This window comes from Ambystoma mexicanum, chromosome 3p (genome assembly GCF_040938575.1).
Source record: "Ambystoma mexicanum isolate Mex_15411 chromosome 3p, UKY_AmexF1_1, whole genome shotgun sequence".
Classification (NCBI taxonomy): Eukaryota; Metazoa; Chordata; class Amphibia; order Caudata; family Ambystomatidae; genus Ambystoma; species Ambystoma mexicanum.
In genome coordinates, this window is record NC_090925.1 from 612,414,955 (window position 1) to 612,432,018 (window position 17,064).

A 17,064-nucleotide genomic window follows, 5' to 3' on the forward strand; every position below is an offset into this window, starting at 1 on the left:
ACAAACCATAGTAAGGTACGCACACTTGTGTACTTTTCAAGCCACCTTTCATAAATATAGACGTTTGTAACATATTTCTATGTTTATAAAAGATGGCTTGAAATGTACACAATTCAAGTCATCTTTTATAAAGATTTGCCAAAGGAGAAAGACGGCTCGGGCTCCGTGATCTTTCACAGAGCCCGAGGTGTCTTTCAGCCTCTGCGAATCCGCGGGCTCCGTGATCTAATCTGCATATTAGATCACATAGCCCGCGAGGGTCAGTGACCTGGGGAGGGCAAACAAAGGGACAGTAACTTCCTCTGATGACCCCTCAAGTGAGGGGTCATCAGAGGAAGTTACTGTGACTGACAGAAGTGCCAGGCAGCCTCAGCGACGCTGTGCCTGGCTGGCACTTTTGTCAGCTCTCCTGATGTTAAACTGGTGGGCGCATCTCCCGTCACGGCTACGGCCGCGCCAGGATAATGCGCCCGGCCAATGTTGTGTGGGACTGGGGGGCCCTGGCAGGGCCACGGCAGGGCTCCGGCTCAGCCCCACTTTTTGGAAACTGCCGGGGCCCAGCCCCGGTAGGCCCCGCACTACTTAAAGCACTGCACATCCCCCTACCTAATTTTCAGTGTTTCACAAAACATTTGTGTCTTATCCAAATAAATCTTTCCCAGCACCAGACCAAGGTGTGCTCGGAGGGTATGGCCGCGCAAGGGCGTCCCCGCAGTACAGCAATAATGAGTTGCCGACCACCCTCAACATTCCTGTGCCAGTCCTAACACTGTAATATTTACAATCACGGAACCTCTGTAACCTGGTCCTTTCGATCACTTGTGCCTCTCCATTGTCAGGTACCATCCTGTAGCCCGGTCCCCTATGCTATTTATTTTTTATTGTATTGTCCCCTGTTGTGCAACTTTCTGTAACTCTTGTTGTTCTAAAAGTGTTTTTGCGCCCAGTTACCCAAGTGTTTGGCTGCGCTTTACAAATAAACTAAACTAAACTAATAAAGGGAGCATTGGCTCCAGCTCTGTGTCATGTAAACAGCGCCTATTAAAGACTGATTGTGTGATTCTTTAATAGTTTAATAGGCACTGTTTACATGACACTGGGTTGGAAGCAAGGCGCCCTTAAACACACTTTACAAGAACAGTGGGGGCCTCAGTTCTATAGTTCGGCTGATACTTGTTCTAATATCAGCCGAATATAATTGAAAAGGTCAGTTGAACCCACCCTGTGGGTGTCTCTCATAGTTGTTGCTCCAAAACCAAAGCAACAGGATGAAATATGCATATGTGTGGACATCCAGCTCCTCAACAGGGCCATCAAGGAAGAAAGGCACCCAACACCCATGCTGGATGATATTCTGGCAGATCTCGAGGGGGCGTCAGTATTCCCGACGATTGTCCTAACATCTGGTTATCGCCAGCTACCCCTCCATGAAGAGTCCAGATCCTTCACCACATTTTCATCCCAGCTAGGCCTCTTCCATTATAAAAGACTCCGTTTTGGGGTCTCCTCAGCTTTGAAAGTCTTTCAGCACACCATTCAGGGTGTTATGGCGGGGCTGGAGGGTGAGCTAAATGTGAGCAATGATGTCCTTGTGTACTCCAAGAATGGGAAGGACCATCTGTGTCAAGTTAAAGAAGTATTTACACAGCTTCATCACCAAAAAGGACCAGGCCTGAGCATGTGGACTGAGAAAACACATGGCATTTGAGAATATAAAAAAGCTTTTATCGATGATGGCATTCTTCTACAGAAGAGGGAACCAGAAGCAATAGTGGATGTCAGTGCCATAAGTCTGGGAGATGTAGTGGTACAATTCGATCACCAGGGCATCAACACCCTGTAGCATTTGTGAGTAATGTCCCCACTCCGAGAGTGCAGCGGTATACTCAAATCGAGAGAGGCGCATTTGCAATGTTATGAGGGTGCAAACATTCTCACATCTATATGTATCTTTCGGCATCCCATTACCGTTGTCACGGACCACAAGCCCTTCCTATCCATCTTACAGGGATCCGTATTGGGACATCCAATCAGGCTTGAAAGATGGCTCCTGCAACTACAAGGTTATGGAGTCAATTGCCAATTTAGATCTAGGGCCAACAGCCCATAGGGGTTCCTATCCTGCCACCCTGATTACCCGACGACTGTCGGTGTGAAAATTGCAGATGAATCGGAGGTCGTCATCAATGTGATCACGAGATTTGCAGTCTTCAAAACCACGTCCCTGAAGGACATTATTGATGACAATAATGAACAGTGGTAAGAAGGAAGCAGTGGAACAATTGCAAGGGGGACATTTTGGGCTGTTCCTTGCCGTTCAAGTGCACAGCACCACAGAGACGCAGACGTTTCTCCAGGGCCTGTGGCGAGAGAGGAATGAATTATCATTAGGCACAGATGGAGCACTACTGAGAGGAATGTTTATGTATGATTCATTTATTCAGTGAAATGATTTTATGATGAGGAGGGATGTTATGATGCCAAGACCACTGGCAAAACGCAGCGTTGGCGGCATGACATCACAATATCCCTCCTCAACATCAAATCATTTCAACAAAACAAATTAACCAGCAATAAAAGGGCCAGCACCCCTCCGGGGAGGTCAGTTCCAGCTGCCAACCATGCCTGATGTGTATTGCATGACTGTGCATCACACTACAGCATTGCATCCCCGCCCTGCAGATATTCCTTGATGCGGCGTTGCTGCATTTTTGAACAGTGGGGACACTCTTTAGAGGTGAGCACAGAGGCCTGGAAGGTGAAAGAATGAGGGTCACCCACTTGGTATAATGTGACTAAGTACCTGGGCAACCCTCGTCTAAGTTATCTAAAATAAGGTTGCAACATTGGTGCCTGCCTGCGCACCGAGCTGCAAGAAAGGACGTCCACAAAATTGTACTGCCAAGTGTGCGCATCTCATTAGAATATTTATGTGAAACACCGACCCCTGTAATATAGCAATATGTGTCCTGCAAGCATGCCCAGCAGCCACGCTCCATCAACATATTATGGAAGGACTTTAAAACCCTCCTTTTAAACAGCCACACCACCTCATGGGGCCTAAATTCGCTTATCTACAAATCTACCAAAGTTGGTCCTGCCATTGAACGACTAATGCCTGCTGACCCGGTGTGCATTTGCAAAACCCAAGTAATCACATTGATGAGTGCTAGGTTAGTCAGGCCCTGATCTCCTTCGCTGCATTTTGCCTGACCTCAGACTCACCGCTAAATGAGCAAGATCCTGCAAATATTATTGTCCTCACTCATTTGATCAGGTCCAAGGCGAGGAAGCATAACCTGCCCTCACAGGGCAAGACCAGCCCCCCCTTGGTGCTGTGAGCATGTGTAAAGAGCTAAGCTGTCCAAACTTACTTTAATTGCTTTGTTATTGAAACCAGACTTTTTTTGGCACCCCTCTACCTATGTTTGGGGCAGCTGGCATCAACTGCGTTTGACAGATGTGAGCGGTCACATCATCGATATCTACCCGGATGGACTGATGCTCAGGCAGACCTGCTACCCACCTGCCTACATGCAGTTTTTCTCCCCTCATATACCTGGAGCACCTGCTACCAGTCAGGGTGCCATCCTCTTCAGTCACTGTATTTTAAACGTGTTTCTATGCCTTTGCTTATCAGGGTGTTCCTCTGCATGTTTGCTCAGCTGATTTTACAACCCAATTTTTGTTAACTTTGTGGCCTGCACCTCCCAAGACAACCGCTTGGTTCCCTTTCTGTTTTTGTTCCCTACCCTCCCATATCAGCCCTTCCATCACCCCTGATTGGCTGTTGCAAGCCCAGGCTCATCCCAACTCTGAGGTCTAGCCCCACCCTTTGTGCCTTACCGTGCCACATTTCCAGCTAAGAGCCTCACTCCAGTTTGACCAGCTGATTTTGCAACCCAATTTTTGTCAACTTTGTGGCCTGCGCCTCCAGCGCCATCCTCCTGGTTCCCTCTTCTGTGTGTGTTCCCTCCCTCCCACTTGTCCACCTCCCAGCCCTCCCTCTACCCCTGATGTGCCGTTGCAGGGCCAGACTCATTCCAACACTGAGGGTCTAGCCCCCCTTGTGCCTTACCGGAGTTCATTTCCAGATAATTGCCTCTGGATGAGTAAAGCGGAGCCTCGCTCCAGTTTGCCCAGCTGATTTTGTGACCACATTTTTGTTAACTTTGTGGCCTGCACCCCCTGCACAATCCTCCTGGTTCCCTCTTCCATGTGTGTTCTCAGCCCGGCACCCTCCCATCTCCCAGCCATCCCTCCAACCCTGATTGGCCATGGCAGGCCCTGTCAGGACATCCTTTCAGGGCAACCCTGCTCTGGCAGTCCCTTCGGCTATGGGCTCCAAGGCAAAGGGCAGTTCCTGAAGAAGCAGCTCTAGCCCGTGTATGCCTGTGTTCGTCATCGAAGCCTACAGCTGTCAACCAGCATCAACTGACAAAGTAAGTGCAGTGAGGGCAGGGGGCAGGGGTTACTGTACCCCATTAACCTGCCCCACCAATCTTATTACCCTCTATCTTGCAACCCGATGCACATAGCCCACATGGGCCGCACCTTTTAAATGAGTTAGATTCAGCTTTGTTTTGTATAAGTCAACCATATCTCGCATACAGGCATATTGGTTTAGGTAAGCCTAACCTGCATGTGGGACAATCCCCCACTGCCTAACGTTGTGCCCCCATTTTAGGTGCTTTCTCCCTCTGTCCAGCTCTCCCAATTCTAGGTGTTACTGCATTTACTACTGTTCCCCCATTTAGGCATGCTCTCCCTCTGTCCAGGTCCCTCAAATCTAGGTGTTACTGCATTTACTATTGTGCCCCCATTTTAGGCACTCTCTCCCCCTGTCCAGCTCTCTCAATTCTATGTGTTATTGCATTTACTATTCTGCCCCCATTTCAGACACTCTCTCCCTCTGTCCAGCTCTCTCAATTCTATGTGTTATTGCATTTACTATTATGCCCCAATTTTAGACACTCTCTCCCTCTGTCCAGCTCTCTCAATTCTATGGCCCTCATTACAAGTCCGGCGCTGGACCATGGTGCTATTAGCACCATGGTCCATGCCGGAGTCCGGCATGGTGGATGGCGGAATTACCGCCCCATTCCAAGGTGAGTGGGGCGGTAATTCCCCATTCACCATTTGCCCTTCCCCATTCCCATTTTTGCCCCATAGGGCATAATGGGGATGGGGAAGGCGCTAATTACGGCACCTTAAATTACGGTGCCGTAATTAGCACCAAGGTCGCTTAGCGCCTTGGACTTTAACGCCTGCAAAAAGCAGGCGTTAAAGTGTGAATCAGGCGTTAAGGGTTAACGGCGCCAACGTCGCCGTTAAACCCTTAACGCCTGACTTGTAATGAGGGCCTATGTGTTATTGCATTTACTATTCTGCCCCCATTTTAGACACTCTCTCCAGCTCTCTCAATTCTATGTGTTATTGCATTTACTATTATGCCCCCACTGTAGACGCTTTCTCCCTCTATTCAGGTGTATCAAATCTAGTTGTTACTGCATTTACTATTGTGCCTCCATTTTAGGCGCTCTCTCCCCCTGTCCAGCTCTCTCAATTCTATGTGTTGTTGCATTTACTATTCTGCCCCCATTTTAGACACTATTCTGCCCCCATTTTAGACACTCTCTCCCTCTGTCCAGAGCTCTCTCAATTCTATGTGTTATTGCATTTACTATTCTGCCCCCATTTTAGACACTCTCTCCCTCTGTCCAGCTCTCTCAATTCTATGTGTTATTGCATTTACTATTATGCCCCCACTGTAGACGCTTTCTCCCTCTATTCAGGTGTATCAAATCTAGTTGTTACTTCATTTACTATTGTGCCTCCATTTTAGGCGCTCTCTACCTCTGTCTAGCTCTCCCACTTCCAGGTGTTGCATTTACTATTGCTCCCCCAGTTTAGGCGCTTTCTCCCTCTAGCCAGGTGTCTCACATCTAGGTGTTACTGCATTTACCACTGTCTCAAATCTAGGTGTTATTGCATTTACTACTCTACCCCTAGTTTTGGCGCTTTCTCCCTCTGTCCGGGTGTCTCAAGTCGATAAGGTGTTACTGTATTTGCTACTATGCCCCCATCTTGTGCAACATCTCCCTCTGTCAGGTCTGGGTGTTGCTGCATTTGCTGTTGTGCCCCCATTTTTTAGCTCTTTCTCCCTCTGTCCGGGTTTGTCGGGTCTGGGTGTTGTTGCATTTGCTATTTTGCCATTGTGTTGCTGCATTTGCTATTGCACCACCCTGACAGCTCAGGAATACCCTTTCTAGCCTAAACGACTGGGTGCCTCTCTCTCGACCCAGGTACCTCTGACCTAAGCGCTCCCTACCTGCAGCTCCAACACCCGATTCCTGGCAAAACTCATCGACCACTCTACCTACTCTCAGCTCAATCTTTTTGCAGAAGCCAACAACCTACTAGACCCCACTCATTCAGGTTTCCAGTCGCACCACTGAACTGAAACCACACTGATCTCGATCCGGGATGACCTCCAAGTCTGGGCAGACTCTTCAGGATACACTGCACTGGTTCCCCTTGACCTCTCAGCAGCTTTTGACACCATTAACCACTCAACCCTCCATGACCGACTGCACTCCCTAGGAATCCGAGTCTCGGCTCTCAACTGGTTTGCTTTGCACCTGTGAACACCAGGGTACCGCAAGGCTTACTTCTCTTTTTTAACATCTACATAACCTCTCTGCCAGGGATCATCCGCTCGCATAACTTCACCTTCTATAACTACGCTGACAACACCCAAATTATCCTGAGAATCCCCAAAACGAGCTCCGATCCACGACCCGACCTAGCAGCTTGTGTTAGTGATATAGACCTGTGGATGACAAGAAACCACCTCCTTCTTAAACCAGGGAAAACAGAGATCATGGTGTGCGGCAAAACAGCTCTACTCCCACAACCACACCCATGGCCCCCTCCCTCGGCACTCCCCCCTACTGCCAACACAGTCAAAAACCTTGGCTGCACAATGGATTCGGGCCTAACCCTGTCCCACCAGATCAATAATGTATCCAAATCCTGTCACTATCACGTGATTTAGGGGCCGCCAGAGGTCACACCTGCGACCCCTGGGTTCTCCCTTGCTACCCCTGTGGTCTCCCTTGCTACCCCTAATTTTCTTTTTTTTTAAAGAGTCACTTTTAAATTTTATTTTTATTAAACTGAGGCTTCTGGCCTGTGGCCAGCAGCGTGTGACCCTTTGTTTCTAGAGTGGCTGGTTTTCTAATAGCTATAGCTGCAATGTGTGTGTGATCTGTAGGTTGCAGGTCCAACTCCCGGCAAGGTCAACTCACCCTTTCATCCTGCTGAGGTTGATAAATTAGTACCAACACAGGTTAAGTGATATTGTAAGCATATTTGTTCTATATGAAGCACTTAAGCGTAAGTGCTACATAATAATTCCTGTATAAATGTATATCACTTTACAGTGATATTGTAACTGTATTTTTCAAAGTGTAGTTAGAAAAAATGCTATGTGATGCCACTTCCTGTTTTGTCAAGGGTTGAAAGGTCGTGCTCCATCACTTCCTGTGATGTCATTTTGGGATGGGGTCAAATGACATCACTTCCTGTGATGTCAGAGATCAAGAGTCGTGTGGTGTCACTTCCGCTACCACTGGCATTTTGGTAAAATGACGTCCCTGCACCTGAGGCTTCTGAGATGCATCTTCCCTTACCTCACCTACCCCAACAGACTGGTTTCTATTATGTCCGTTGTCATGTCCGGACTGGACTATGCGAACTCCATGTACTTGGATGCACGGCTTACCAACGTAACAAACCCCAATGAGTCCACAACGCGGCTGCCAGACTCCTTCTTGCACTGGGACAAAGGGATCACATCTCACCTGCTCTCTGCACCCTTCATTGGCTCCCTATTGGATGAAGGGCCATGTTCAAAATCCGATGCATCACTCACCGAGCAGTGCACAAGGCTGGCCTGACAAACCTTCAAGAGAAGATTATGCCCTACTGCCTAACACGCACCCTAAGGTCAAGCATGGTCCTCGTAATAGTGATTCCAGCTTCCAATTCAGCCATATTTGGAGGGTCTGCCTACTCTACCTTGGCAGCCACACTGTGGAATTCTTTGCCTCCCCAAATTCAACACAACCAGGGCTACATGGCCTTTTGTAATGCACTGGAAACCTGGTTTTCACTAATCCATGAAAGGGACTGCCGAAAGGGACTGCCTAGGGCCACCAAACCCTCCACCAATGGGCAGATTTCAGCTAGAACGGCAAACAAGAACAGTTGGGTCATGGAAGCTGGCTGCAGAAAAGTAGGAACTGTCACGACACGGAAGCCGGCTCTAGAGACCCGCAGGCTCTAGGCTAGGCAGCTGCGGGATCTAGCACCTCAGCTCAACTAACAAGGGTCAAGCAGCCCCACCCTGTGCCAAAAGGTTGACCATGCCCCCCTGGAGCTCCAAATCCCACTGCCCATGACTCCAAACCTAGGACGTGACTTCACTATAATCGTATGCTATTTGCAGGCAAGCCCACCGCCACCCGAAGAGACATGCCCCACGCTCTAAGACCAAGAGTCCTTCTGTATATGTCAACCTGGAAACTAGACCTCAACAGCACCCACAACTGAGTTTACTCATTATCTTCCCATAAGGAAGCACAGCGCTATCACTCCAGGAGAGGACAACCACTGTCATGCAAACCTATCTGCACCACCACATTTGCAGATCCTAATAGCACCTCAGATAGCTAAATATGATTGGACCCACTAATGTCAAACTTTACCCATCTGGGAATTAACACGCAAAGCCACCATCGCAGGCCCACCCTGCCAGCCAACTACGTCTGGCCCTGTTCCCTGTTAACCTCTGTCAAGCCCTACCCATCTGGGAATCAACTCACAGAGCCACTACTGCAGAGCCTCATAGTACTGATGGTTTTAAACAGCAAGGTGAGGTCATATCATGCCACTTATCAGGCACACAAGGTGGCATATGATCAAATGAGGCAATCCTGGCCTACCTAGGAATAAGGCAAAGGACTAACGCACCGAAGGCACCATAGCGACTATGCTTGATTGGACTCTACTAGGAATCATGCAGTAACCTCAAACGTGTCAGGAAATGCCCAGCCTCCCGACATAAACTAAGACCACGGCCATAGAAAATGGGCCCTCTGACAACTACAACAGTGCCTCTGGAGAAGGAACGTCCAACCGGGGTAAAACAACATAGTCCGCACCAGCCAGAGAATCTTTCTCTGAGATCCACTACTGCGAACCACCGGGACAGACACGCCAGCTCACCCAGTCCAGCTCCGAAAAGTAACCAGGAACATAAACCTCCTACTGTTAAGCACAGACACTCACTCCTACCAATATGCTTACTCTCCACTTTAAACCAACAAACAACAGAATGCAGCTATACGGCTCGATCAATTTCGGCCTAGCTGCACAAATACCTACACTACTCCTTGAATATCTGAACAGTCTGCTAGAATGCAGTTATACCCCATGAAATAAATTGGCCTGGCTGCACACATAATCTCTTACACAGGACCCCAGGGCAGCGAGAATTACACTGATCTCTCACAACCACCGCACCTAGCATTAGAATGCGGCCAGCCCCACACTAACCACACTGGCTGCACACATACCAAGTGCACTCAAGCACTACATGCTACCCTACTCTCTCCAGTTACCAGGACTACGGTCCCCAGAGGGGTTCATCCCACAACGCCTTGAGATCATACCAATGGTATATAAGGCGCTACCCACAATAACATTACAATAACATAACATGCATCTGTAGCGACTCCTCCTCTCACCTGCAGTTCCCACGCTGTGCGCTTGTTAGACGGACATGAACAATCCATCACCAGCTTTACCTATTTTGTGTGAATTCCTTCGAATGTTCACCCATCATGTTTGTGCAGTGGTCTATATACTGTAGCTCTTAGTTCACACTCCATGGACCAAAAAAAAAAAAAAAACAATAGACCTGCATTCCCAATGTATGCATCTCACGCCCACATCCCTGTGAGAATTTGCTATAGAGAAGGGGTCTTCAACCTTTGGCTCTCCAGATTTTCTGGACTACAACTCTCATAAGCCCTAGCCAGCTGAGGTCATGGCATTGTGAGGGATCATGACAGTTGTAGTCCAAAACATACGGAGACTTACAAGTTGCAGCACCTTACTGTAGAGCAACGGTCTACAACCTGTGGCTGTCCAGATGTTTTGGACTACAACTCCCATGGTCCCTCACCATTGACTGTGCTTGCTAGGGCCGATGAGAGATGTTATTGAAAACATCTGAAGTGCCAAAGGATGAAGACCACTGACTAGAGTGCTCACATACACACACGCACACGCACACGCACACACGCACACCTATCAATCTGGATGTAGATGCACATCTGCCTATTTCACGCGATATTGTAAGGCCATTTTAAATTGATTCAAGGTCTATGAATGTGTTGTGTGTGATTATGGAATGTCAACCTATTCCCTGTGTAACATTGTTGTAAACTATATAAGGTTATATATTGCGGGCATGCACTTGTTCTCAAGGCGATATCCCTGATTTCATGGTAGACTCGTTGCTAGCCTTAAACTCACTCCTGTGCCTGCCCAAGAGTGAAAATGTTTCAGAATGTATGTAGTTAATTATTGGCAAAGCGCCTGAATGACTTATTGTGATGACCAATGATGATTCCCAAAAATATCCTAACAATAGAATTTTCAAAGAAACAATGAAAGGTTATTTGATTATTCAAATCTTGAAACTAAATCTTCAGAAAATATATTCATAACAATTCATGTCTTGGCCATTTCAGACAATTGTTTCACCATAGAAGTCTCTATGGTTAGCCCTCTGTCTTTGTGGATACAATCAATTTTTCATGCAATCATTAGAGTCTCTATGTTTAGCCACTAGTATTTTGTGGTGCTTATCCTTGAGTTATTTAAGGTGCCTTTCCTCTTATCCTTGAGTTATTATTAGTGCTGATCCTTATTTCTTGGTGTTAATTTTATAGTAATGTGTGGTGCTTATCCACTTATCCTTAACATTATTAAGTGCTTATCCCAATTCATAGTGCTTGTCCTCAACACGTGTTTCGCCACCCTCTGGTGGATCACCTGGAGGAGCGGTCTTCTCATTCATATCCAGCCTGAGTTTGCAATTGGCTTAATTGTTGTAATATTTCATGTGTGTTCAGGCTGGTATGATAGGCTGGGTTTCTTGCTCTTTAGAGGATGGATTTGATAGTAGTCCTCTCGTTTCGGGAAACGGTTAATTATTATTTGCCAATAATTAACTACACACATTCTGAAACATTGTTGTAAACTATGCAAAGATCCCTCGCAAACCTAACATCTGTGGCTTTGCTTCCAGATACCATTGGCATGAAATATTTGCATTCTCATTCCGATGATTATGCATTCCCTTGGTGTGTAAAGTGTGTGACACATCAATGTGATCCTGCTGTAAGACTACCCAGTCCCAGTGTGCGGTGTGTGTAAACATTTTAATGCTGCACTTCATGCTGTTGTAAATTGGTGTCGTCTTTACTCATTATCTCCGCTCTAGGCGCGGAACCTGTTTTTGGAAAGGATACAGTTTTCATCCCCTTTCCTGTTCCGGGGCGGTCCAGGCATATTTAACAGGACGAGTTTTGCATCCTGCGATTTCTTCACAATCACTTCATTCAGCTTCACCGCGGTGTGCATCCGTCGGACATTTGTCTGGTTCCTGGGGATGGAGAAAAGATATTAAGGACAGAAACCCATAAGTGAGAGGCAGGACTTAACCCTGTGATGAAGATGTCCCCGGAGGTCAGGCTGTGGTTTAGCTCAATGTCTCACTGTTGTGCTATGATACCGAGAATCCCAGGTGAGGTTGCTTTGCGAGGGTGAAGGCGGTAGGTTACTCAACACACACGATGAAGGAAATCACATCTAGGCAGGGTTTTCAACGACATTGGACAGTAGCTTACAATTAGAGTTGGGATTTTGGTGAAGGTTAAGGATTTTCGTCTACTTTGCCTTCAGAGCTGAATATACTTATGTCTTATAGACCTATTCCCCCCATAATGACCCCTCCCTATGTCTATAAATCTCACGTATATTCAGCAATAAAGGCGCAGTAGTTGGAAAACATTCGTCCGTAAGTTATTGTACGAGGCAAAGCCAATGGCAATAAGCTGGGAAAGGATGTTTTCCACGCAATATCGATCCTTCCTGAGATCTAAAGTGCTGCTAGCACTTTGTGCTAAAATAAAATAAATTAGTGTATTTAATGATAGCAGCTAGGCTGTTGCTGAAGTCAGAATATCTGAGATTATTGACTGCAGTTCGAACATTCTGATTGGTTTAGAGGATGTCAATGAGGATTTCCTTGCGCCAATAAAAGCTTGCTATTTGTAATGTGCTAAATTGCCATTGGTATGACCTTGCGGTGGTGTGTGCTGTCTGGAAGCGCAATGCTGCTCTGCTCTGGGTTTAGAACAAGCACTGCATTAAAAGAAAGAAGTGGATTACTGGTTTGCATGTGATTGTTGTGGCAGAGACAAGTAACCATTAACTGTAACTTTAACGCATTTACCATGTGCATGGGTGGGCTGTATGTTAGGTATTAGCCTGTTTGATCGTTTATAATCGATCGAATGGTACATTTGACCAAATTCAGCTAGTAGCATTCGATCGATTATAAAACATACCGAACATGTGGAGTGGGGGTTGCTGGGGTGTCCCCTGCTTCCTCAACATGGGAGGCAGGGGACTGAAAAAAAGGGGAAAAAAAGAAAAAGGGACCTTGAAGCGTCGGATCCGACTCGCGTTAGAGGGATGGATCTGACGCTGCAGGAGACCTGGAGGTGAGCAAGCAGGTAAGTAGGGGAGAGGGCGTGGGGGTGGGCACATTTGGGCTGAATGTGAAGAGGGATTGGGGTTGTTTCTTCGTCTGGTAATTGTTCGCATGCATACAGTTTTATTTCGATCAGTTCGCCGCAAACAATTATCAGACAAACAAACAACCCCAAACCGTATGTAAGGCTATTGAAAGTGACGGTGGACAAATCCACAGATCGATGAGACCAATACAAACAGGCACTACACTCTTGGGGCCTGATTCACAGAACGTTCCCCAATGGGATTTCACCATTGTAAAACGCTTCTGTGAATCAGGTCCTTAGTGTTAAATAATTCTCCAAATACTTCCAAATTCTTCTTCTGTGAATGTATTTTTCAAAATTTCAATAAACGTTGAATTCTTCAACCATTGGTGGCATTGTTCCATTTTGAACCATTGCAAAATGGCGCCACGTGCTGATGCATGGCAGCGCCACCACAGGATATATAAGGGGCGGTCCTGGCGCACGTGCCTGAGATGATCTCCTAGTGTGTGGGTCTCTTTGTTGGTGGCGGAGCTGCCGGAGCATCTGAGCTGGGTGCATGGGTGTGTGTGCTGGGAGACACCCAGGCCAGCCCTACACACTTCCTGTGACCAAGCTGGGTGAGCGTGGCCGCTGGCTGGCCTTCTGCTGGTATCCCAGAAGCAAGGAAGACGCAACAAGAGCTCAGGAAACGGCAATGCATTGCACGGCAACAGGGCGATCCGGGTTTTCATGCACACTCACGTCAGGCATTGCATTGGCGTCACATGCAACATTGTGGTACAAGAGACCAATGCAGAACACATGGACACACCTTGCATTGGCAGCGACGACTAGCCATTACACAAACACACAGCATTTCTTGGGTACTGGGATCAAGTGTGCGGAGAACTTGCCATGTGCATTCATAGTGCTGTGTTTATTAGCGGGGAATGTGGTCTCCCTTGACATTGCGCTTGGATATTTCCTTGCCATTGGTTGCAATTTTGGTACTCGGCACTTCTATTGAACTTGTATCTGATATTCCAGTAATATGATATGAATGCAATACACTAGAAACGCCCTTTCTCATTAAGCGCATAGTGTATTGAAATGAAGCATATCACACAGGGTCACCCGAGAGCAGTACACTTTTCAGAGTCACCAAGGAGCAGTACAGTGTTTAGGGCCACCCAGGAACAGTACAGTGTTTAGGTCAACAAAGGAGCAGTACAGTGTTTAGGGCCACCCAGGAACAGTACAGTGTTTAAGGCCACCCAGGAGCAGTACAGTGTGTGGGGACACCAAGGAGCAGTACAATGTTTAGGGCCACCCAGGAGCAGTACCGTGTTTAGGTCAACCAAGGAGCAGTACAGTGTTTAGGGCCACCCAGGAACAGTACAGTGTTTAGGGCCACCCAGGAGCAGTACAGTGTGTGGGGACACCACGGAGCAGTACAGTGTTTAGGGCCACCCAGGAACAGTACAGTGTTTAGGGCCACCCAGGAAAAGTACAGTGTTTAGGGCCACCCAGGAGCAGTACAGTGTGTGGGGCCACCAAGGAGCAGTACAGTGTTTAGGGCCACCCGGGAACAGTACAGTGTTTAGGTCCACCAAGGAGCAGTACAGTGTTTAGGTCCACCAAGGAGCAGTACAGTGTTTAGGGCCACCCAGGAACAGTACAGTGTTTAGGTTCACCAAGGAGCAGTACAGTGTGTGGGGACACCCAGGAGCAGTACAGTGTGTGGGGCCACCCAGGAGCAGTACAGTGTTTAGGGCCACCCAGGAACAGTACAGTGTTTAGGGCCACCCAGGAGCAGTACAGTGTGTGGGGCCACCTAGGAGCAGTACAGTGTTTAGGGCCACCCAGGAGCAGTACAGTTTGGCGCCAAACAGAAGCAGTACAGTGTTTAGGGCCATACAGGAACAGTACAGTGTTTGGGGCCACCAAGGGGCAGTACAGTGTTTGGGGCCATACATGAACCGTACAGTGTTTAGGGCAACCAAGGAGCAGTACAGTGTTTAGGGCCATACAGGAGCAGTACAGTGTTGGAGGCCATACAGGAGCAGTACAGTGTTTGAGGCCATACAGGTGCAGTACAGTGTTTGGGGCCATACAGGAGCAGTACAGTGTTTGAGGCCATACAGGTGCAGTATAGTGTTTAGGGCCATACAGGAGCAGTACAGTGTTTGAGGCCATACAGGGGCAGTATATTTCTCAGTGTCACCCAGGAGTGCTGGAGTATTCATGGTCACCCAGGAGCAGCCTCGGACTGGCCTACAGGGCAATAGGGCAATGCCCAAACCAAAAACGCAAAATTCTAGTGTGGGCCAGTTTTTTGGTCAGAGTGGGCCACTTTTTACCTGCTAGTAGTTTTGACTAGTGTTACCGAATAAATATTCTTTGAAATGCACAATTTGAATCACATTTTATCAAAAATCTCCCCCTTGGGTACTACTCCAACAGTCTGTCACAAAATGAATGAATTGCCATTTGCAACTGTGGGCCACTTTTTTTATTGGTGCCAGAGACCATTTTATGCCCCGGTCCGATCCTGCCCAGGAGCAGTATGCGGTTTGGGTCACCCAGGAGCAGTAGAGCGTTAGCCATCATCCAGAAGCAGTGAGGTATTCAGGCTCTCCCAGGAGTCATAGAGTGTTCAGGCTCTCCCAGGAGTAGTAAGGTATTCGGGCTCTCCCAGGAGTAGTAAGTCTTGAGGCTCTCCCAGGAGTAGTAGAGTGTTTGGGCTCTCCAAGGAGTAGTAAGGTATTCAGGCTCTCCCAGGAGTAGTAGAGTGTTCAGGCTCTCCCAGGAGTAGTAAGGTATTCAGGCCCTCCCAGGAGTAGTAGAGTGTTCAGCCTCTCCCAGGGGTAGTAAGGTATTCACGCCCTCCCAGGAGTAGTAGAGTGTTCAGGCTCTCCTAGGAGTAGTAAGGTATTAAGGCTCTCCCAGGAGTAGTAAGGTATTCAGGCTCTGCCAGGAGTAGTAAGGTATTCAGGCTCTCCCAGGAGTAGTAGAGTGTTCAGTCTCTCCCAGGAGTAGTAAGGCATTCAGGCTCTCCCAGGAGTAGTAGAGTGTTCAGGCTCTCCCATGAGTAGTAAGGTATTCAGGCTCTCCCAGGAGTAGTAGAGTGTTCAGGCTCTCCCAGGAGTAGTAAGGTATTCGGGCTCTCCCAGGAGTAGTAAGTCTTGAGGCTCTCCCAGGAGTAGTAGAGTGTTTGGGCTCTCCAAGGAGTAGTAAGGTGTTCAGGCTCTCCCAGGAGTAGTAGGGTATTCAGGCCCTCCCAGGAGTAGTAAGGTATTCAGGCTCTCCCAGGAGTAGTAGAGTGTTCAGTCTCTCCCAGGAGTAGTAAGGCATTCAGGCTCTCCCAGGAGTAGTAGAGTGTTCAGGCTCTCCCATGAGTAGTAAGGTATTCAGGCTCTCCCAGGAGTAGTAGAGTGTTCAGGCTCTCCCAGGAGAAGTAAGGTATCCAGGCTCTCCCAGAAGCAGTAAGGTATTCAGGCTGTCCCAGGAGTACTAGAGTGTTCAGCCTCTCCAAGGAGTAGACCGTGTTTTGGGTCACTTGGGGAACAGTACTCTGTTTATGGTTACCAAGGTGCAGTATGGTAGAGATACATTTGAACAAAAGGTTCACCCAGGAGCATGGGGTGTGTTGGGTTAGGTGTTTTAGTTGTGCAATGTGTTCGTGTTAAGCTTGTGGTAGCGTATGCGTCCTAGCTGGGACTGTGGGGTGCGCTGAAGAAGGATTTCGGATTGGAATAGCATTCACAGGTGGGCTTTCATGAAGTTGGATTAGATTAGCACCCAGATTTAGATAAAAGCTGGATCTGAAATATGGGGTGGCATGGATTGGATTGAAAGTGGAATGACATATGAAAAGCTGCTACTGCTCAAGAGGAGGTCCATTTTGTGATGTGCATTCAGCAATGGGTTCCATTTATGGGGATATCAGTGGAATATGGTTTGCTTCAGATGTGGTTTCACTTTAGGTTGGCATTTAGAATGTGACTTGTTGCCTTAAGTGTGTTTTTATAGCATAGTGTGAGTATTGGTATAGGCTGGGCATGGGCCCGGTGATACAATTTGATATGAACTGAAGCTGGACTCTGGGTTAAATGCTGATTAGGCTTTGCAATACAAGATACATTAGAGACAGGCATGCACCGTGCCATCTGGATCTAGGCTCAATGTAAAAAGGAAGGAG

General features: G+C 47.7%; 1 protein-coding gene across 3 annotated transcripts in view; it reads right to left on the reverse strand.

The window, feature by feature from the left end:
- The window catches only part of SLC12A5 (solute carrier family 12 member 5), a 1,549,598-nt gene that overhangs the window by 22,909 nt on the left and 1,509,625 nt on the right, over positions 1-17,064 (reverse strand). For all 3 annotated transcript variants that reach the window (XM_069651368.1, XM_069651367.1, XM_069651369.1), the window contains one exon: positions 11,607-11,740. In XM_069651368.1, coding sequence (XP_069507469.1) covers positions 11,607-11,740 — 134 coding nt within the window. The remainder of the gene's footprint in view (positions 1-11,606; positions 11,741-17,064) is intronic.